General features: G+C 36.6%; 1 protein-coding gene across 1 annotated transcript in view; it reads right to left on the reverse strand.

Moving 5' to 3' along the window:
- SLC15A5 (solute carrier family 15 member 5) overlaps positions 1-23,298 on the reverse strand; it is a gene marked incomplete at both ends in the record, with an annotated part of 96,835 nt that overhangs the window by 4,385 nt on the left and 69,152 nt on the right. The window contains 1 exon segment of the mRNA XM_082849520.1: positions 1,377-1,485. Coding sequence (XP_082705646.1) covers positions 1,377-1,485 — 109 coding nt within the window.

The raw sequence follows: 23,298 nt of genomic DNA on the forward strand, positions 1-23,298 counted from the left end.
TTTGACCCACCATCTAGAGAAATGGAAATAAAAACAAAAATAAACAAATGGGACCTAATGAAACTTAAAAGCTTTTGCACAGCAAAGGAAACCATAATCAAGACGAAAAGACAGCTCTCAGAATGGGAGAAAATATTTGCAAATGAAGCAGCTGACAAAGGATTAATCTCCAAAATTTACAAGAAGCTCATGCAGCTCAATATCAAAAAAATGAACAACCCAATCCAAAAGTGGGCAGAAGACCTAAACAGACATGTCTCTGAAGAAGACATACAGATTGCCAACAAACACGTGAAAGAATGCTCAACATCACTAATCATTAGAGAAATGCAAATCAAAACCACAATGAGTTATCACCTCACACCTGTCAGAATGTCCATCATCAAAAAATCTACAAACAATAAATGCTGGAGAGGGTGTGGAGAAAAGGGAACCCTCTTGCACTGTTGGTGGGAATGTAAATTGATACAGCCACTATGGAGAACAGTATGGAGGTTCCTTATAAAACTAAAAAAGAACTACCATACAACCCAGCAATCCCACTACTGGGCATATACCCTGAGAAAACCATAATTCAGAAAGAGTCATGTACCACAATGTTCATTGCAGCTCTATTTACCATAGCCAGGTCATGGAAGCAACCTAAGTGTCCATCGACAGATGAATGGATAAAGAAGATGTGGCACATATATACAATGGAATATTACTCAGCCATAAAAAGAAACGAAATTGAGTTATTTGTAGTGAGGTGGATGGACCTAGAGTCTGTCATACAGAGTGAAGTAAGTCAGAAAGAGAAAAACAAATACCGTATGCTAACACATATGTATGGAATCTAAAAAAAAAAAAAAAAGAAGGTTCTGAAGAACCTAGGGGCAGGACAGGAATTAAGATGCAGACGTGGAGAATGGACTTGAGGACACGGGGAGGAGGAAGGGTAAGCTGGGACGAAGTGAGAGAGTGACATGGACGTATATATACCACTGAATGTAAAATAGCTAGTGGGAAGCAGCTGCATAGCACAGGGAGATCAGCTCAGTGCTTTGTTGCCACCTAGAGGGGATAGGGAAGGTGGGAGGGAGACGCAAGAAGGAGGAGATATGGGGATATATGTATACGTATAGCTGATTCACTTTGCTATACAGCAGAAACTAAACATTGTAAAGCAATTATACTCCAATAAAGATGTTAAAAAAAGAGAGAAAAGAAAAAGTGAAGTCTAAATGGAAATTTCTTGCTCCGAATATCTGTTAAATTTCTCTAATATGCTAACTGGTCCAGTCATGGAATACAGGACTCCCATTGGCTCAGTGATGGCTCCCAGATCACTCTTTCATGGACTCAGAAATTGTTCATCTTACCACACACTTACTTACCTTTGTGAAACACTCCAGAATCCCAGGACGTTCAACAACGTTAATGATGCCAAGAAGAAGAAGAAGCTTTCTAAATTGCCTTTGTTTAATGTGTTTGGAAACCAATTGCCTGTTTGGAACAAATGTAATTGTTATTCAGCTGTGGAGTTTTAAGTTTCTGTGAATATTTTATCATGCCATAATTCATAGAGCTTTATTCGCTTGAATAATATCTACAAAGCAAAAAAGCACATCTGAAACTCAGAGTTAAAATTCATTTAATTCTGTAATTAACAGTAAAATAATAAGCAAGGCAGGCCAAATGTTTTGAAGGTCAAAAAAACTTGATTTGCATAACACAATATAGGTGTCAGAAGAGCTGGGTTCTTCTGGGTAACTGGGTAACCCTGATTATGCTATAATCAGGTAACCCTGATTATGCTATTAATTTGCAGAAACCACATTTGTCTTCTTCATCCTTATATGTCTAATATCTAGAACAGTGCTCGGCACCCCCATAGGGATTGTTTAGTAAATATACATTGAATGTATGAAAAATATTTACCATCACCAGATAGCTGGTTGCATGTGCTAATTGTAAGGCTAGTGAGATAATATATGTAGATGTCAGATATTACTTTATTTTGAAAACTTAGATAAGATAATCCAGTGTTACCTTGTTATAATATCACAGACGCTGTCAGTCAAATACTTGCAGTCTCTGGTTGATGTGAAGATTTTCTTTTAACCTGATGAGTGATTCCTTCAGTTTAATACCCCTAAGTAAGGAATCCTCACTTCCTTTTGATGTCCAACTGAGTATATATGAAACTAATTAGGATTCAGGTAATTTCTTTTACTTTGCTCCTAAGTTGTGACTTTTGCTTTGATCTTTGCTAGAACTCTCTTTTCATATCTACACCTACGTATCTATATCCATATTATCTGTATGTCTTACACACACATTCAATTTTTCTTCTGTTGGTTTTGAGATATTATCAAATACATTATATGAAATATGATGTATTATATCATATATATTATACATGCAGCACTTATTTTTATGCAATACTTTAAAAACAGCAATGGAACCTTAGTATTAACAAATATATCACACATATATAGCATTACAGAAGTTTAAAAGATTGATTACAAGATGAACTCTATCTTCAGAGAGAGAACCTAAATTCAATTGCTGTTCTGAATGGGCAGAATATTTCCCCTCAAAATGTTATGCAGTATGAGAGCAGGAATGGATCATCTGTGAACAGTCAGATGCCAAGGTTCTTGGCATTTCCTTGCTTTTTTACAGGAGCGGCTCCTACATTGGGTTGTGAGCAATCTGTCTACGTCCCAGTAGACTTGATCTTCAGTGTCATCTTTCGCACATGGGTTATGGGTTGCTTCCTGAACTAGAATATGGTTCTTGGCCTCTCCCTTGACAGTGTATACTTTTAAATGGGGTTTGAATTAAATGCTGTGTTCAAGGTTGATAGTCAGCAAGTGCATAAGCATGACAGCTGTGAATAATTGTGCCATTTCCCATTTAAAGCTGCTTCTCTTCTGTCATTTAACTTCCCAATGACTATTATTATGGACAACCATGAAAATTAGCTTGTGTCCACTATAGTCTAGGACCTATAATGAAATCTGGTACTGAGTTTAAAGCTATTTTGTAAGTTCTACTTCCCCATTTTATTAATTTGTGTTCCGTTACAATAGAAATGTATGGTTTTATTGCTATATTGACATGCTGCCTTTATCTGATATTTAGGAGAAATTTCTCTGAATGTTTCCCTCTATGTCTGTCTGTCGGGTATTGTGTAACCCTCTTAATGTGTGTGTGTGTGTGTGTGTGTGTGTGTGTGTGTGTGTGTGTGTGTGTGTACAGAAACTAAACAGTTGATTGTACTTGAATGGGGGAGTCAGGGTAGAGAGGTCAAGGTACGCTGAGATAGCAACACGCTTGTTTTCAGGAAGAACTAAGCCATCCTGCTAAACCTATTCAAACAGTCCTGTTTCCTTATTTCTCTTGAATTAATATCCCACTCATATTTTTGTCCTTTTCATTTCACATAAGCACTTTGCATGTCATGCGATTATACCATTTTATCACCGTGTTTCTCTGGCTAGAGTAAAAGGAGTTTGCACAGAGTATGCAAAGCCTCAGAATTAACATGGCATTAATTCTTCCCGGAGCATGCATTTTGGTCCATAACAAGTAATTGGAAAGACTATCTTTATTCTATAACGAAGTCAGCTGAGGGAGAAGAATATCAACTTTGTAAGATCTTTAAAGGTAATACATAATATTTCCAAGAAATTGTGCAATTACAGCGAATACCAGCCTATCAGGAGATGGCGCTAGATCCCCCGGGCATGACGGTGTGCTTGCGTCTCTGTCACTGGGGATGCCGGGGTGGGCACGCATGAGAAGCACTGTGACTTGGCATTATGTGCATGTGGGGTGACAGGAGGATGTCGTACTAGGAAAGTTAAAGGCAGTGGAAATTTACGAGTAACACAGGATATTTTGTGAGCGGAATTATTTTAAAAATAAAACGAAAGAGTGCTGTACCACCTGTTCAGACTCCTGATAATACTCCTCTATTGTTTCTTTATTTCTTTTTAAAAATTTTTATTGGGGTATAGTTGATTTACAATGTTGCATTAGTTTCAAATGTACAGCAAAGTGAATGTTATAGCCACTCTTTTTTAGATACTTTTCCCATATAGGCCATTACAGAGTATCGAGTAGAGTTCCCTGTGCTATACAGTAGATCCTTATTAGCTATCTATTTTATATAGAGTAGTATTCTTTCTTTTTTTTTTTTCGCGGTACGTGAGCCTCTCACTTTTGTGGCCTCTCCCGTTTGCCGAGCACAGGCTCCGGACGCGCAGGCTCAGCGGCCGTGGCTCACGGGCCCAGCCGCTCCGCGGCACGTGCTATCTTCCCGAACTGGGGCACGAACCCGTGTCCCCTGCATCGGCAGGCGGACTCTCAGCCACTGCGCCGCCACCAGGGAAGCCCTAGTATTCTTTCTTAAATACCATTTTCGTGTTCAGCTTTCTTCCTAATGCTGAGCTCATTTCAGCGCCGTATTTTGGCCTTCTTTAGCTATAATTTAACATTGACTGTATAGCTAATTTACATGGTGAGCTTTGTGGTAAAGAGAACCGTCACCAGAATTGATAACATGGAACAAACACTAGCATCAAGTTGGAGAGAGAGATTCTTCATGAAGCTTAAATTTGTTTTATATGTATAGAGCGATTGTGTCTATGTAAAGAGATAGCATTGGGTATAAAAAGATATACCCAATGGAAATAGCATGGGCTTTGGAATCAGAGAGACTTTGAAGTCTCTGTTATTTAATAGCTTTGTTGTTGGGCATTTGCTCAACTGGACCTCTTCAACCTTGGTTTCTCCTCTCTAAAATGACAGCAGTACCTCTCTCACTGAGCTGTTATGAGAAGTAAAAGAGATAATTGAAGTCAAGGGTTAGGCACAGAGGAGGCACCCGTAAGAATTAGGCTATCACCTCTCCCCTCTTTAGAGATGCTCATATAAAATCACGTAGCCTCAGCTTGATCTTGGGCCCATTTCCTGTTAGATACTTCTTCACGTTCTGTGTGCCTTTTTTTTTTTTTTTCTTTTTATCATTATCCCAGAACTGGTTGTAAAATGTTCCATTTAACATTGTCAGTTGACTCAGCTCTTAGGTACTATAACTTTATTTTAGGAGCTTATAAACTTTTATTGTCATCATTCACATTTGTGCCATTTTTCATCTGACATTTCTAGTACCTGGTTGAAATCGGGAGTATCCTTGCAAAAGGAGACAAAGTGAAGACTTTAGGTCTCGAATGGGACTAACTAGACTTCTCTAGATCTTAGCTGGGGTGGACAGGCAGGTTATCAACATGAGAAGAAAATAGCGACGTAAAGAGTCCAAGGAATGACAAAGTGCTATTTGTTAATGCTGACAGTGAGCCCCAGTTACGTACTTTAATTGTATAACCAGCTAGTTAGTAATGAGTGTTAGGCTGTTGAGGTAATAGAGCACTCACAAAATCTTTGGCATTGCTCACAGTTTCCTCAAATATCTCTTGCTCAGCTAGGTTTATTTGTTCATTTGAAAATCATTTGTTAAGAAATTTTTATGTGCCAGGAAATGGGCATTCCAAGTTGCTTAAGAAAGGGAGCTCATGGATTAGTAAGGGAGACACGCACACCTCGTTTTATTGCACTTCACAGCTACTTCATGTTTTACAAACTGAAGGTTTGTGGCCACTCTTGTCAAGCAAGTCTATCAGTGCCATTTTCCCAAAGGAATTATTTTTTAATTACTGTATGTACATTGTTTTTTATACATAATGCTATTGCACACTTAATAGACTACAGTACAAGGAATGTACAGTGTAAACAAACTTTTATATGCACTCGAAACCAAAAAAATTCACATGACTTGTTATTGCTTTATTTGTTTTACGAACCTGCAGTGTCTCAGAGGTATGTCTGTAATTACTCTCAAGCATTAGACTTTATAGATACTAAGTAAAATGTTTCTATTTATCTTAAATGATCATGGTCATTTTAGAGATAAACAGACTATAGACTTATCTAAACTAGTTCTTGTATGTTATTGACTAAAGGGTGAAGACAGAGAGGTAAAGGGAATCATGGCTCAGCAGAACCCTCACTTCTTACCCTCACCACTGCATGAATACAGCCCCCTACTGGCGCTAACAGAACTACTAATTTTATGACTTTCCTTAGCATCTCAACAGTTTAAAAACATCTGGACAGCAGTCTTTGACATAGCTTACCCCAAATACCGTTTAAAATATCTAAGATGACATTTCCACCTAAATCCTGGGATTGACCTATCGTGAGACTCAACCTATCATGAGACTCTTGCGGTAATTTACACTAAATTTAAGGCTTTTGGAACGGGATTGAAAAAATACATACGGTGACCCACACATGCTATGAGGCTATAAACAGCGCAAAGCTGCTGACGTGAAAGAGGAACATACTTTATTCCTGTCCCATCTTATGCCCTGGATTATAGGGCCTAACATTTCGTGTGCTGCCTTTCCGTCTTGAGTGTCACAGGGCCCCAAGGGCCTGACCACACATTTCCCTGCTTCCTTTGTCAGATATGTTCCCCACACGGGGATATCGTCCCCTCCTGGCTAGTTCCCTATTAGCCAGACCAGCTGCACTCCACTCGGTCCTCAGCCTAACAGATTTCACTTCCTTACCAGCTTTCAACATTATTCAGACCAGTAATCACATCCTCCTGTAGATCACCTCACTGCTTTGTTGCTACAGACCCTGCTTGTTCCCTCTCTTCCTCAATGCAACCCCACAGGGCCAGGTCCCCTGGGCTGTGAGCACAGGTGATGAATAAACTGCTGTCAGTCTCATCTGCCCACGTATTCAGCCTTCTTATGCTATTTAGGGGGAGGATTCTTCCCTCCCCAATGGGGTGAATAGGAGGTGATCGGGAAGTGCCCCAACCACAGAAATCAAGGTCAATTCTAGACAGAATTATAGTATTTGATGTTGATCTAATGCATAGTTACTGTTTTGGGGAGGAGAAGTCCTCCCCTACATCCCTCTAACCAGTACCCAGCACCAAGTACCTCTGCTGCTAAACTATTGATACATGGGGGAGTGGAACTTCCATTAACCCTGAGACAAGAAGTAATGGGAGCACAGCATTGTAGTTCTCAGAAGGAAAGCATTACAGTTGAACGTGAGCGAGAGTCAAGTATGCTTGAGACTGCAAATTATAATCACACTGTCTGATCAGAGTGTTGGAGAACCAGAAAATGCTATAGATAACGTTCTCACTTTATCTCAGCAGTCTGCTTGTTGCAGTAACTTGGGTTTTAATGGGGCACCTTAACAGAAGATTTGGGCAAAAATATGGAATGTGACCAGAGGTAAGGAAATCGGTATACATTCTCAGTTAGTAGATACTGCCTCTCAGTAAATCTCTACCTTGAAGATAAGTAAATAGAAAAAAAAAAATCCATATGGAGGAAATGTGATGATAATATATATTATTACTGTTGCTTACAAAACACCCCAACACAAAATGACAAAGGTTAAAATAATAATAATAATGAGAAACTCATAATAAAAATGAGAAAGTCATAATAATGAAAATGAGAAACTCATAATAAAATGAGAAACTCATAAAAATGAGAAACTTTGCCTCATAAGGCAAAGATGAAAATAAAATAGCAGAAAATACTGATTTCAGGAAAAATTGAATTCAAAGGAAAAACTATGTCAAAGGGACATCAAGGATCTTTTTATATTGGTAAAAAGCACAATTCAAATTGAAGATATGTCAATGAATATCCCTTAGGTAATGAAACATAACAAAATCTGTTGGAAACACAGAAATAAATAACAGGTAGATAATTCTTGTGAATGATTACATACATCACACTTTGATCAATGTTTGATAGAATAGGCAAAAAGGAAAATAATGTAGAGAATTAGAATAATGTGATTGGCACTTTGCTGTACACCCAAAACTAACACAATATTGTAAATCAACTGTACTTCAATAAAAAAAGAATAATACAATCGGTAAGAATTTAATTAAGACCACCACATTGTTTAGTAGAAAGAAAAAAGTTATAGAACTTATAGAAGTTTAGGTAATATCAACAACAAACCAAATTCCTATAAATTGAAGATTCTGCTCCTAAATAACTAGCTGGTCAAAGAGGAAATGAAAACCACAATCACAATGTATTTAGAAAATAAAGAAAATGAGAAAATTGCATTTACAAATTTAGGCATACAGATTTAAATCCTGTTAAGGGACAGATTTAAAGGCACACTGTTTTCATTTTTAGAGTAAGAATGAGCATACATGAATTAAACATTCAACACACAAAAAATCAGAAAATAACTTTTAAAAAATCTACGGAAAGTAAGAGGAAGGAAATAGAACAGAAAGTCAATATCTTAAAGTATATTAAATAGTTCTAAGAGCTGATTCATTGCAGGAAAATGTAACAACAGTAACAACAAAAACCCTGACAAAGCCAATCAAAATACACAACAAAAGAATCAAAAGAGATAACAATGTTTAGTTATGAGTATGCTATGTTAGTGTCAAAAAATCTTATGCAAGGAGGATGATTATCTAGGAAAACATTAATTGCCAAAATAGAACTAAGAAGAGATGAAAAATCTTAATGGCGGCAAATAGCAGGAAAACGTTACAAAGAATGATTCTCAAAAGAGATATTAGGTCCTGAATGCACCTTTTAATTTTCATGGAAGGAGTGAATCTTTCCCCTGGATCTTCCAGAGCAAAAGATCATCAAGTACTGATGCTACTGAGGATTGTTTATCCCATGTATGTTAAGATGACTTCATATTGAAAAATCTATTAATTAAATATACCATAATGTCAGGAGCAGTAAGAAAAATCAAAAGGTGATCTCAAGAGCTGTTTAACAAGCATTCAATAAAATTTAACCTGATTTATTTAAATCTTAGAGAACAAGAAATAGAAATTTTCATTTTCTTATGGTAAAGAACATCATTTAAGATTATCTTTATAAACCTACAAATATGCTTAATAGAAAACTGAGAAAAATTCATATTAAGATCATGAGCAAGATAAAATGTGACTCTCTTCTGGTATTAACATTGCCCTGGAAGTGCTGTGTACTGATGAGGATGCAAAGCATAGGAGTTAATACTGAAAATAAGGATAAAAATTATATGTATCTTAAGATTAGAGAATACTGCTATAAACTTAAAAGGATCAACTAAAATATTCTCAGAAATTTACTGAGAAAGTTTAAGAAGTTGGATGCAAGATGAAGACATAAACGTTAATAATCTCCCTATATAATAGTGATTATCTCATTGAGTTGTAATGAGGGAAAATGATTCAGTTCATAATAGCAAAAAGAAAAAGAGCATAAAATGCCTACAATAACTCTAACAAGAAATGTTAAGGATATATATGAAGAAAAGAATCTTACTGAACTAAATTTTTAAACATTGAATAAATTTAAAATGTTATACACTTATATGGAACACTATTGTAAAAGCTTTTATTGTTTTTCCTAAAAGCTAACAATTTCTACTTATTTTATTAAATAAAAACAGGATTTGGGGAAAGCTAAAAGAATGATTTTGAAATTCATATGGAGGTATAAACCATAGGGAATATGATTCTTATATTTATTATATTTTTATAAGTGAAGAATGACCATAAGAAGGATGATTAGTAATACCTGATATGTATTATATATCATAAAACTGTAATAATTAAAAAGAGGGTGATAGTAAGCTAAAATCAAGAGGCAACTGAAAGGAACAAGTTGCAAAGATAGCCCTGAAACAGTCCTAAGATCACCTGAGCACTAAGGCTATATTAAAGTACACATCATGGGACTTCCCTGGTGGTCCAGTGGTTAAGACTTCACCTTCCAATGTAGGGGGTGCGGCTTTGATCCCTGGTTGGGGAGCTAAGATCCCACGTGCCTCGTGGCCAAAAAACCAAAACATAAAACACAAGCAATATTGTAACAAAAATTCAATAAAGACTTTAACAATGGTCCACATCAAAAAATATCTAAAAATAAATAAATAAATAAAAATAAAGTACACATCATTAACTAATCAGATTCATTTCATTTATCCTATGGTTGTGGGATATTTTTGGTTTAACTAACCTTTCTCAACATACATCAAACTATGTTGTGCAACTTTTTTTTTTTTTTTTTTTTTTTGCGGTAACTGGGCCTCTCACTGTTGTGGCCTCTCCCGCTGCGGAGCACAGGCTCCGGGCGCACAGGCTCAGCGGCCATGGCTCACGGGCCCAGCCGCTCCGCGGCATGTGGGATCCTCCCGGACCGGGGCACGAACCCGTGTCCCCTGAATCGGCAGGCAGACTCTCAACCACTGCGCCACCAGGGAAGCCCAACTTTTTGATTTGAATCAAATAAGTGTTATCTTTACTTAACATGAAAATTAAGTCCACATGAATGAGAAAATTCTATTCAAACTATTAATCTACTAAAATTCCGTAACTATAGGTAAATGCAATGAAATTAATCACAGTGATAAAAGTTGATAGAATTGATTACATATATTAGCAAAACACATGTAAAAAAACTCATCTATAAAATTAAATGTTTAGTTAAAACTGGGAAAATATTAGCAATAAATGACAATGATAATATCTCTAAAGTTTCAAGGATATAGAAAGCAATAAGAAAAAACACAAATAGACCAAAAGAAGAATGGGCAAAGAATATGATATGTCATTTTATGAATGAAAAAAAGATAGCAATGTTCATAACATTAAAAATTTCAATTTCCTGTTCTTAAAAACACAAATGAGACTAACAATGGAATATAATTTTTGCTAATCAGATTAACAAAGATTAAAATAGTAATGTTCTCAGGGCTGAAATTAATACATTGAGACAATATTATCCTACCACACTGGCAGCATAATTGATGTAGCCTTTTAGAAAACAATTTGGCTTTACTTCTCAGGAGTCTTTAAATATTTAACTTCATTGAAAGCAATCACATATCCAGAATTCTATTCCACGGAGAAAATAAGTTGATGTACTTTAATATTATATAAAACATGCTCACCTTAGTACTATTTGTAGCATTAGAAAATGGGAAACAACCTAAACATTCCTCAAGAAGGGAAAGGCAAATTAAATTAAGATATATATTCATCCATGCAATGAAATATATCAAGTAATTGTTAAAAGTGAGCTTTTATTCTTTTGGAGAGACATGGAAATATGCTCTCAATATTTTTAAGGAAAGAACAAAAGGTGGGTACTTGATACAAATTTATTTATTGAGCTTCCAGCAGGATTAATTCGGACACTAATTTTGCTTAAAATATATACCCATATAAATTTAATACCTACACACACAAATAAAAAAAATTTGGAAGAAAATTTACCCAAATAATAATTGCTATTATCTTTTCAAAGTCTTTTTTTCTCCCTTCTTTTATACTTTGGATTTATTTCATCATATATTACCTTTATGGCAGAAAATTACTATTTTAAAACCACTTAATCAAACATACTTTTGAAAAAATTTGACTTCTAAAAATCATTTCTGATTTATTACAAAAGATCAGAATTGGCTGGTTTTCAATCACAACTAACTCTTCTTCAGCAAAGTACAGGATAACAGCCTCAATATTGTAACAAGTTACATGCTATTTACAAACCTGTCCTAAGATTTTATTTTGGAAATTATAATACCCCAAGTGACAAAAACTGGTTGATTCTGAACCCTTCAGTGACATTTCACTGTATTCTCTATTGATTTACCCAGTACCTCAAGTATACATGGCATTATTTTAAGTGCTAAAGCATATTGTTTTTGATTCAAGGCAGACTTTGGCTATCTCTTTTTGGAGAAAGAGGCAGTATTTCCCCTTTTTACTAACTACTGTTTTATTCTGAAGGTAATGGAACTGTGAAAAATCTTTATTTTTTTATTTTAAAATTTTTTTATTGAAGTATAATTGATTTACAATGTTGTGTCAATGACTACTGACCAGCAAAGTGATTCAATTATACATATATATACATTCTTTTAATATTCTTTTCCATTATGGTTTATCATAGGATATTGAACATAGTTTCCTGTGCTCTACAGTAGGACCTTGTTGTTTATCCATTCTATATATAAAAGTCTACATCTGCTCACCCCAGCCTCCCACTCCATCCCTCCCCCACCACCCTTCCCCTTGGCAACCACAAGTCTGTTCTCAATGTCCATGATTCTGTTTCTGTTTCATAGATAGGTTCATGTGTGTCATATTTTAGCTTTCACATGTAAGTTATATGGTATTTGTCTTTCTCCTTCTGACTTACTTCACTTGGTATGATAATCTCTAGTTGCATCCATGTTGCTGCAAATGGCATTATTTCATTCTTTTTTATGGCTGAGTAGTATTCCATTGTATATATATATATATATATATATATATGTATCACATCTTCTTTATCCATTCATCTGTCGATGGACATTTAGGTTGTTTCCATGTCTTGGCTATTGTGAGTAGTGCTGCTATGAATATAGACGTGCATGTATCTTTTTGAATTATAGTTTTGTCTGGATATATGCCCAGGAGTGGGATTGCTGGATCATATGGTAATTCTATTTTTAGTTTTCTGAGGAACCCCCACACTGTTTTCCAAAGTGGCTGCACCAACTTACATTCCCACCAACAGTGTAGGAGGGTTCCCTTTTCTCTACACCCCCTCCAGTATTTATTATTTGTAGACTTTTTAATGATGGCCATTCTGACCTGTGTGAGGTGATACTTCATTGTAGTTTTGATGTACATTTCTCTGATAATTAGTGATGTTGATCACCTTTTCATGTGCCTATTGGCCATCTGTATGTCTTCTTTGGAGAAATGTCTGTTTAGGTCTTCTGCCCGTTTTTCAATTGGGTTGTTTGTTTTATCGTTCTTGAGTTGTATGAGCTTTGTATATTTTGTAAATTAAGCCCTTGTCAGTCACATCATTTGCAAATATTTTCTCCCATTCTGCAGGTTGTCTTTTCGTTTTGTTTATGGTTTCCTTTGCTGTGCAAAAGCTAAGTTTGATTAGGTCCCATTTGTTTATTTTTGTTTTTATTGAAACTTTGAAAATCTTAAAATGTGCCTTTTGAAATTTTTCAAATGATAGTTGGACACAGGGAACAATTATCTATCTCAAACTTTGTTAGACTTTTTTAAAAGTTATTTTACAATGGGGGTCATCTAGCAAACATCCAAAATTGTTGAGACAAAACTGAAATGGGTTTTATACCTTACTTTACTTTAGGCACATCTATCACTTCGCTATGTGCTTTTTGTTTGGGAAGCCAAGATGTATGCAATTAAAAAGATTAACCATCATTTTCCAGGGTGGACGTGCTTCTGTGTCCAGGGAAATAAACCCTGTGCAGTGAAAAGAGCTTTGGAATCAGGGATACACCTTGGCTATATGATTTGGGCAACTTGTATAGTTTTCTGAGCTCATTTTCTTCTTATTCGTGGTGAGGCTACAAATATCTACCCCCAAAGAATTGTTGTGAAGATTTAATGAAATAATATCTTTGTGAAATGCATTCAGCAAGGTCTGCATATAACTGACACTTAATAAATGTTAATTTCTTTCCTTCCTCCTTTCACTAACCTGATTTAAATGCTTCATTTGAGATTCATAGCTCTACTACCTGAGTTAATTTTTAAAACACATTAATTTTCATGATACCTGAAGGAAAAAATGCCTAACAACTATGTTCTAACTTTGGCTTTTCTACCACTTTTTCATATTTATCTAATAACTACTCAAATTATTATTACCCTCAAATTACAGACAAGGAAACAGAGGCACAAAGAGGCTGAACTGTTTGCCTGAAGTCATGTAAAGGAGACAGAATGAATATTTGTTGAATGAATGGGTGATTGGAGATTGGGCCCCGGATCTGCACATGCTCAATACTTTGTTCTCATAACAATGTCTGCATCGAGACTAAAATTTGCATTTCTACTTCTTGGGAATTGTGGATAAAAATGAAATCAACTTGCTGTTTCCAGGAAGGGACACAGTGTCTTTCAAAATTGTTGAGAAATCTCTCTGCATTGTTCACCTGAACTGCAGGAGAACGGGCCTGGGTGATATTTGGGATAACAAGCTTTCTTATAAGGGTGATTTCATTCTCTTGAAGAGCGTTGGGAGGTAAAAACCCATCAAGATAGTGTGTTCTCATGATGATTTCAATGAATTATCATGGAAATGAGTTTTAGAAGAGAGGCAATGCTTTGTGATAATAGCCCGATAATGCCATTAGCTCTGAACTGTAATTGTAATAGCATTAGTCAAATGAATAGATCTGATATTAATTTGAGTGTCAAATATTTCTTTAAGGTTCTTCTTGTTAATTAAACATCAGCCATGGTATTATTAATTCAGTATCTAGCCAGTTCTTGCACATAGTAGGAAGCTAATGTGTTTTTGTGGATTGAATTAATAAATCAGGCTCTAAGTGGAGCTGTTTCAAAGAGTGAAATATTGAATTTAAATAACATCATCGATATAGCAGAAACTGATTTTTGCCCCAAATCTGCTTGCTTGTACAGTCTGTCCTTTCATTTGCACCTGCAACTAGCTAATGGTGTAGATTTATTCATATCAAAATTTGAGAAGAAAGCTTTTCTCATTTTTTGCATATTTATAGGGAAATAGCCTATAAGATTTATCCTGAATTACTTAAAATCAAGAATAGAGTTTGTGCCTTTCTTCTTGTGTCTTACGGTCTTTAGACCATTTTAAAATCTACCAGACAGTTTCATGCCTGCCTTGAGCACCTGAAGAGCACTGGGCAAAATCATGCTTTAGGTGGTTTGAAATCACCCTTCCTGATCACCAGTGTCAACTGGGTCCTCAACACTGCCACCCTTCTTAACATTTCTCTTCTAAGTCATCTTTTCTAGCTCTCGAGATAACAAATTCCGATCCCCCTGTCTTTCCTACTCTTTAGTCTCATCCTGAGCCCCCTTTGCTTTCATGAATGGTTTGCCGCCTACTTTATAAAGAAAGTTGGGGGCCTTGAAAGGAAGGCTCCAGAATATTTCTAACACCAGAACTACACATCTGCACCTGCACCCACGCTCTCCTTTCTTCTATTTCAGTGCAGGAAAGAAGTATCCACCCTCTGATAAGAAGTCAACCTCCCTTTGTCTCTTGCATTTTTAACTTCTCCATTTGTGCCAGATAATTTCATCAGTTAAGTGTGATCCAGTATCTCTCAAAATTAAAAAAAATGTATCTCAAACCCACATCTCAGTTTCCCAGGTAACACACAGGGCTCACAGTTAAATTTGAGTTTCAGAACAACCATGAATTACTTTTTAGAATAAGCATGTCCTAAATATCGCCCACATAATTTTGTAAAGAATAATTTATGCAAAGTACATCCATAATATTGCATGGGACATACTTATTCTAGAAAAATTTTTAGTTTACCTGAAATTCAAACATAATTGGGTGTCTTACATTTTTAAGTGCTAAATCTGGTGAATGTACCCACAGCTTCTTCCAAACCACCACTTTATTTCTTAAATCTTCAGAGAAAGTTCTTCAAAAGAGTTGTTTAGATGTGATGCCCTTATTTCCTCACTTACTAGATATTTTTGACCCTACTCCAATGTGGTTTGCTTTCCCTCCTCACTGCTGAAATGACTCTTGCTAAGGTTACCAGTGATGATCATGTTGCTGGATCTATGGATACTTTCCATTCCTCACTCTACTTGATCTCACAGTAGCATTTAACACAATGTATCATCTCCTGTTTGAATCAGTCCTCTCTCTTCAGTATACACACACACACACACACACACACACACACGTATGTATGTATATATTTCCCTCCACCCTCTGACTGGCCTTTTCCTTCTCCGGCTGGCCATTTCTCCTCCATTTAACCTCTACTATTGAGGCTTTTCAGGTCTAGTTCCTGGGGTCCTTCTTCTCCTCGTTCTTAATATTCACACTAGATAATTTTATTCACTTCCACGGATTCAAACACTATTTTTGTGCCAAAGATTCTCATATTTATATATCTAACCCAGATCCTTTTTCTGAGATCCAGCTATTTCCATTCTGATGTTTCACAGGTAGGTCAAACTTAGTGGGTTAAAAAATGAATGGCTGAAAAGTTTTTCAACCTCTTTGTCTTCTAGTGTTCTCCATTTAGTAAATAGAAGCTTTGCCCACCCAGTTGCTTTTGGCAGAATCTGGGATGCTTCCTTGATACCACTCCTCTCTTCTGCATCCTACCACCTCCTGACTTTGTCAAAACCATCACTAAGCACTATTGATTCTACCTCTGAAATCAAGCTTATATCTATCCATTTCTCTCCATCTGCCTACTTCCTCACTAGTTCATCACCACTAGACTTGCCTGAGTTACTTCATTTGAACCCTTCCTGCTTCTCCCAAGCCATTCTTCTTTCCTTTTCAAATTACATTGCATCCACAGTGATCTTAAAACACAAATAGCTCATGTCACTTGCTTGATGCCTTTATAATTTCTTATTGCATACAGGTTAAAAAAAATACCCCTGTAAGCCAGAGGTCCTGCATGATTTTAATTCTACTTTCTCAACCTGACTTCATGTGATACTCCCTGAATATTTTCAGGTTACTGATCTCTGAGTTCCTCTGATGCACCAGGTGACTCCTTACTTCCAGGCTTTGTTATATGTTCTTTCTACCAGAAATTCTTCACTATCATGCTCAACAAGCCAAATACCACTCATCTTTCTAGTGTCAACTTCAACACCGTTTGCAGGCACTCTTAGTATGAACATGGATGTGAATCTAACTCTATCTAGACATGTAAGTTTGCCATGCAAAGGGAGCACCGCTAATGGCATGGGTCCATGAGGCCAAGAAGAATCTCAGAACGTGGCTTTATTTCATCTAATCCCAATCTGGTCCTGGAATTGAAGCTGATAGGACACCTGAGCTCTGCATTTATGGGACATATTCTTTTCTGAAGAATTATAAAAATGCCAAACCTGAACATCATGCCCATGCTAATCCTAGCTCACTTGGAGAATGTTGAGATCCCACTCAAATTACAATAACAGTACAAATCATTATTTTTGTGCACCTTTACTGATCTGGTGCTTTATGTCTATTTCCTCTGGTCCTCATAGATATCTTGGAAATTGTTAGTGATACCATTTTAGAGAAGGAGAAATTGAGACTCAGACAGGTTAAGTAATGTGCAGTCAGGGGTGAAAAAAACTTCCTTCTGTCCTAGGTTCTTCTGGCTGGTCCAAGAATGAAATTGACATGAGACAGATTGACAGGAGAAAATCAAATTTAATTTTGTACTTACGGGGAACCCCACATACATGAGAGGTTCAAAGACAGAAAGATAACATGAGATATATATGCCAACCTGATGTAAGAAATGGGATAGGGGCCTGGAGCTTCCAAAGAAAGAGGGGAATTCACAGGATAATAAGAAAAAGAGCAGATGTTTCGTAATTAGATGTTTGCCCTGCCATATAGATGGGGCCCACTTAGGTAAAATTTACCTCTGGTGAAAACTCTTTTTCCGGGAAACATTCCCAGTTTAAATTTTTCTAGGAAGTTAAGGGAGGGGCAGTAAAGTCTCCACTGACTTTAGCTCAAAATAATCCAAACTTTAGCTCAAATAAATAATATGCCAAACTGGCACATCTTGGGGAGGGCTGTTCTGAACCCCTAGTGCTCAAGACCTCACAGTTTATCAAGGGCTGAGTTGAGTTGGAACTCAGGTTGGTCTGACTCCAAGTTCCTCTGTTTCTACCTCCCATGAGCCAACAGCAATGGATGCTCCTGTCCACATGTAAAAAGCATTTTGGGCTTTGTCCTGATACTGTTATGAACCCTAAGACCTCCAGGCAGCTCTAAGGGTCTCTCTGGAGCCAAAGGTTGAGGGTGTAGAGTAAGTTGTTTCTGGGATATTTAAGTGCCCCATTGGACAAGGAGGTCTCTGCACCTGATTCTGATGGAGGATCGATAGCAGGTTTGCCCGTGGAGCACTGGGGGCAATGCCATGTTAGCCACGGGAAGAGCGGCACAAAACCAGTGGGCGGTCTAGTAGAATATGGCCTGGCTAAAGGTGAATCACGGGGTAGCAGCCCACTTCTTTTCCCTTCTGGGTCTAAAAATCTGTCATCTCGAAAGCCATTTGTAGTTAGACCTGAGGCATTGATGTGAATTGGAAGAAACACATCTCTAAGAAAGTAGGCACGGACCTGTGAAATCCAGTTGAATAGCCTTCCAGATGCATAAGTACTTGCTTCTTTCAAGTTTACTGCAACTGCAAATTCCTGTTTCAAGAACGACTCCTTGATTCATGCTGAGATGGCTGTCAGTGGTCTCAGGAATCATAGATATTTAAATGAGAATTTTAAAAGATCACTGTTCTAATTTAAAATGCTCTTGGTGGGAATTAAACAGCTAAATTCTCTGCTTCTTTCCTGAACTCTGAAGAGGAAGGACTAACGGGGACAAGAAGATGTCTACCTTGACCCCTTGATTCTGCCCAATTATCCAGTTTCTCTGAGACATTTTGCTTTGGATCTTTCAATCACCTACACATCCATAACTAAGATGTCACTTTTCACTGAATTCTATTTCGTTATTTTTGTCAAAAGGTAAGCTCGCACTCACGCGTGTGAGAAAATTGATCTGGTTGCTAATGGCATAGAGTCGAAATAAGCAGTTTGACTGACTTCTTCACTCCCTTTTATTAGCATTGCTACTTTTAGATAAACTATTCCTGAAATGATCAGTGTAGGAGGATGGGTTTAGTCTTGTATCTTCTTTAAAGCACTCAGAGTTAGAGATCCCAGAAGGATCAGTTTTCTCACTTGTACTGAAAATGTCATTCTAACAGTTATCTGTCTGCACAGTCAAGTTTTGAGAAATCTTTTGAATTTACTGCATTCACACCATTCTCCATCATGGTGCTAAAAATGACTAATGCAGCTTGGAGACCGTGGTAGCTGATCATCTTTTCCAATCATACACTAACACTCACACACGCACTCACATACACACATGCTCTGCTGACATAAATCCTTAAAGGTTTAAAATATCCTATATGCTAAATGGAATGTGGAGGCTTGTGAGATGCTTAAGCATAGAGCTATAATGTTCTTTTCACTATGGTCGGTTCTGTCAAAGAAATTGGTCTGGTTGTTTGATTAAATAGACCCATCTTATTTCTAACCAAATGTGCCACTATGGCTTTATTTTATATTTAAAATAATCTCTGGCATTAAAATTTCAAATACATTACTTAATTTTATCGTCCCATCATCTCTGAGAAAACTGAAGTGCAGCATTCTCTTTTTTTACGTAAGAGGAAACAGAGTGATGATGACCTACCCAAAGTCATGCAAAAAGTCAAAGGATCACCCTCTCTTAGGGGCCCTAATTAGTCACCATATGCCAGTTTACGGTCACTAAAACCAAATCATCTAAATGAACTTCATTTCCTTTCCTGACGAATGCTAATCTGATGGTTAAAGGGACTGTCACAAACTCAGATACATCCTATTCCTAGAAAAACATGTGACAAAAGTCTCCTGTGATGTCATTCTGGGAATGATGGAGAAGTGTGTGGGCTGAATGATAGTAATTAGGTGAAGTGGGAGATGATTATATCCAAAAGGGGAGGATTCGTTGATTGTCATTAACTTGCAGTGAGATCTCTAGGAATTTTCCACAAGGCTTTGGTTTTGGTCCTGTCCAGTTCAACAATTTTATCAATTACCTGGAAGAAGTCGTGGAACTTGCTTACTAAATTTGCAGATGCCACAAAGCTGGTAAAGAAGTAAAGATTAGTAATTCACTGGATGACAGAGTCAAGTTTTTAAAATGTCTGTTATTTAGAATGATGGGTTGACATTTATTAAGGATAGAGATAAAGTCCCCCATTTAATTAGGAAAAGAAATTGTGATAAGATGACTAGAACTGAATTGAGAAAAACTGCCAAAAATAAAAAAAAGCCTCAGGTTTTAATTTACCATAGGTGTGATGCAATTACTGAAAAAGTCACCACAGTCGCTGTTGGCATTAAGAAAGAGAGGAGAGAGAAGGTTGATAGAAGTAACATATCTATCTTGATGTACCCATTTTGAGTATTGCGATTGATTCTGGAAACCATATTTTAAGAAAGATACTGACAACTTGTTTGTTTAACGGATGGAGGGGTTTTGATAGTGAAAAATCAGGGAATCAGGCATGTAACATGAAAAAAACTGGAGTGGTTTGTCTATAAAATAGAAGGGGATCATAATAGCTGTCTTTATTGAGCACTTATTGTGCATATTAATTACTTAATCCTCTCAGCAACATGATGAATTATTTATTGTTGTTGTTTTTGGCATGAAAACTGAGGACACACAGCTAGACTACCTGGATTGGAATTCATATCGTTTGACTACAGGACCTACTCTTTTAAACATTGTACCACATTACTTCTCCAAATATTTATCAAATGTTTGAAGAGTTGATATGTGGATAGAAAACTAAGCTTATCCTGTGGAATACAGTTATCAACAGATGGGTAGACTTAGGTCACTTCTCAAAGTAGAGAATTTTTCTGGGCACTGGAAGATGATGGTACATCTTCTAGTTTTTGGTACAATGTTAGACTAGATTACCTCTAAGGTGATATCCAACTGTAAGATTCTAATTTATTGGGATGTGATTTGATGTAACATGGTATTACTATGAACAGAAAAAAAAGTTTTCAGAAGTAAATCAAATCAATCATCAGTAATTTAAATGGTGTTCTTTTGAACATAAGTTTAGAGAATCTCCCCTGCACATCCCATGTTGCTAAGATGTCCTTACCATGTGTTCTTAGTAAACCTCCTTTCATGGACCCCAAACTCTGCCAAAATTATATAAACTTTTAAAAACCTATCTTTTACTATGTCTAGAATATTCTCAATAATATCCTATATGCAGACCTCCATCCAAGGAGATTTTATTGCAGAAGTAAAAAGCCCTTACACTGTGTGACCCTTAGTAGCTGTTTGATGTATTAAAATCAACATTGGCTGCAAATAAAGATCCTACATGCCGCAACAAAGATCCCGTGTGCCACAACTGAGACCTGGCATAGCCAAAGGAAACTTAAATAAGTAAATAAATATTGAAGAAAAACACTGGCATTGGTTTCAGAATGCTGGGAGGGTCAGAGCTCTGTCAGATTCTAGTGGTGGTGACTGAAGCACTTCATTTTCTTCTTTCTGTCTTAATTATTAAATTTCAAAAATGAGGATAGTAATATCAACTTTATAAGATTGCTGTAATAAACCCAGTAATGTATATAACAGGTCCTACCACACTATGCAGATTCTTAATAAAAATTTAGGTTTTCAGTGAAATGTACTTGCAAGAATAGTTGTGCATGATAGAGAAATTGCCTGGTCTTTCTTCCTGGTTCCTGGGAGATAAACTCTAAAACCATTGAATTTCCTAAGTGATTAAAGTATGTTTGTTATTCATGATTGGCCTCTTAAGCCCCACCTGATGGTTTATGTTAATGGCATGACTCAGAATGGGAGCTGGCCAGCCAGGAAGACCAACCATATGATTAGAGGTTTGGGGTTTTGAGCCACAGGATATCAGCCCCATCTCTTAAGAGAGAAAAGAGGCTGGAGATTGAGTTAAACTACATGGCCAATGTTTCAGTCAATCTGCCTACATAATAAAACCTCAATAAAAAGTCTGCACACCAAAGTTCAGGTAAGCTTCCCTGGGTGATAATACTCTGCGTATTGTCACACACTGATGTGCCAGTTGGGTACCACATCTCTCAGGGTGAAAGAAGCTTCACTTTTGGGACCCTCCCAGACCTTGTTTTATGCCTCTCTCCCTTTATCACATTCCCATTTGTATTCTTTTGCTATAATAAAGCTGTAATCCTAAGTATTGTGCTTTCTGGCAAATTATCAGTTCTGAGGGGGCGTCTGTGGGGAATCTCCATATTTATAGCCAGCTTATCGGAAGTGATGGCAGCCCTGGGGACCTCCAAACTTGTGGCTGATGACTAAAGTGAGAACTGCCTTGTGGAGAACTTAACTTGAACTTTGGCCAGACTCTGGGTCAGTTGCTTAAGCATGTATATGAAAAATTTAGACTTATATAAAAGGTAAACTGATAGTAATGTTTGACTTTGCAGTCTTTCTAGAATATGTCAAATGTAATTTGATTATAGACCTTTTTTTAGCAAATTTTCAGAAACATCTTCATTGAGTAATGTTGAAGAAAATAAACATGTTCAACAACTAAGATGTTGAGGTAGAGATATAGGTTAGAATTTTCCAAGTTATCTTATAAAATCCTAATACCAGTGCTTTGTTCTTTGTTTGCATTTAAAGAGTCTAATCATCAGAGATGTCAACAACTCCTGTCGTTCACACTTAATTGTGACAGTTTGGATTTGAGCCCTTTGAAGACTGGAACCATATCTCACATAATTGCATGTAGCACAGGGCCTAGCACATGGTAAGTATTCAGTACATACTTTGACTTAACTTTCTCAGTCAACTAAGAAAAGAACAGGGTTTGATCTTAACAATCAAGGATTGTAGATTTGTTCCCTAGAACTCTACTATACCTATCATTTAATTCAACACTCAATTTTATTGCTTCCCTACACCCCTGGAAATTTTGTGATGGTTTGGAAGTTTATTTTGCTTGCCATGGTGTTTCTAGCGCCCAATATGGTAATTGGAACAGAGTGGATCCTCCATAAATATTTTTTGAATGGATACCCTAGTGTTAAAAGGAGTTTCTCATTCATAGAATTTATGTTTTCCATAGTGTGAACGTAGGCAAGTAAAATTTATTTGTAGAGAATACAAATGAATATTTCTTTACATTATTTTAAAAGTATAACTAAGTATTTTTGAAAGCAGAGAATAGGCATGCAGTATTTCCCATAAAATAAGCACAAGCAAATGTAATAAATTTCAAGCTGTATTAACCTCTCAGAACAAATAAAGGAAAAAGTCTGTAGATTTTAAAAACAGCCAAAGACATTTCACTGTGACAGCTAATCTTTAATGTTATCCTGTTTGATTTTTCTACCAGCCCATATAAGTGTAGTACTTTTTATGTTGCATGTGAATTTTTCAGATTGATTGTTTCTCCTTACCAACATATCTACAGGGAAAATTTTCCAAGATCAGTTGTCATTCAACTCACAATTTCTCTTTGGTTGCACAGACACTATTTCTGGCTAAAGAATCATCCAGATACCCTGTCCTCTTATATTTACACAGGACTTACCTTTTCTGAGGGTCACCTATGCCAGCCATGACA

Source organism: Leucopleurus acutus (genome assembly GCF_964270905.1).
Source record: "Leucopleurus acutus genome assembly, chromosome: 11".
Lineage (NCBI taxonomy): Eukaryota > Metazoa > Chordata > Mammalia > Artiodactyla > Delphinidae > Leucopleurus > Leucopleurus acutus.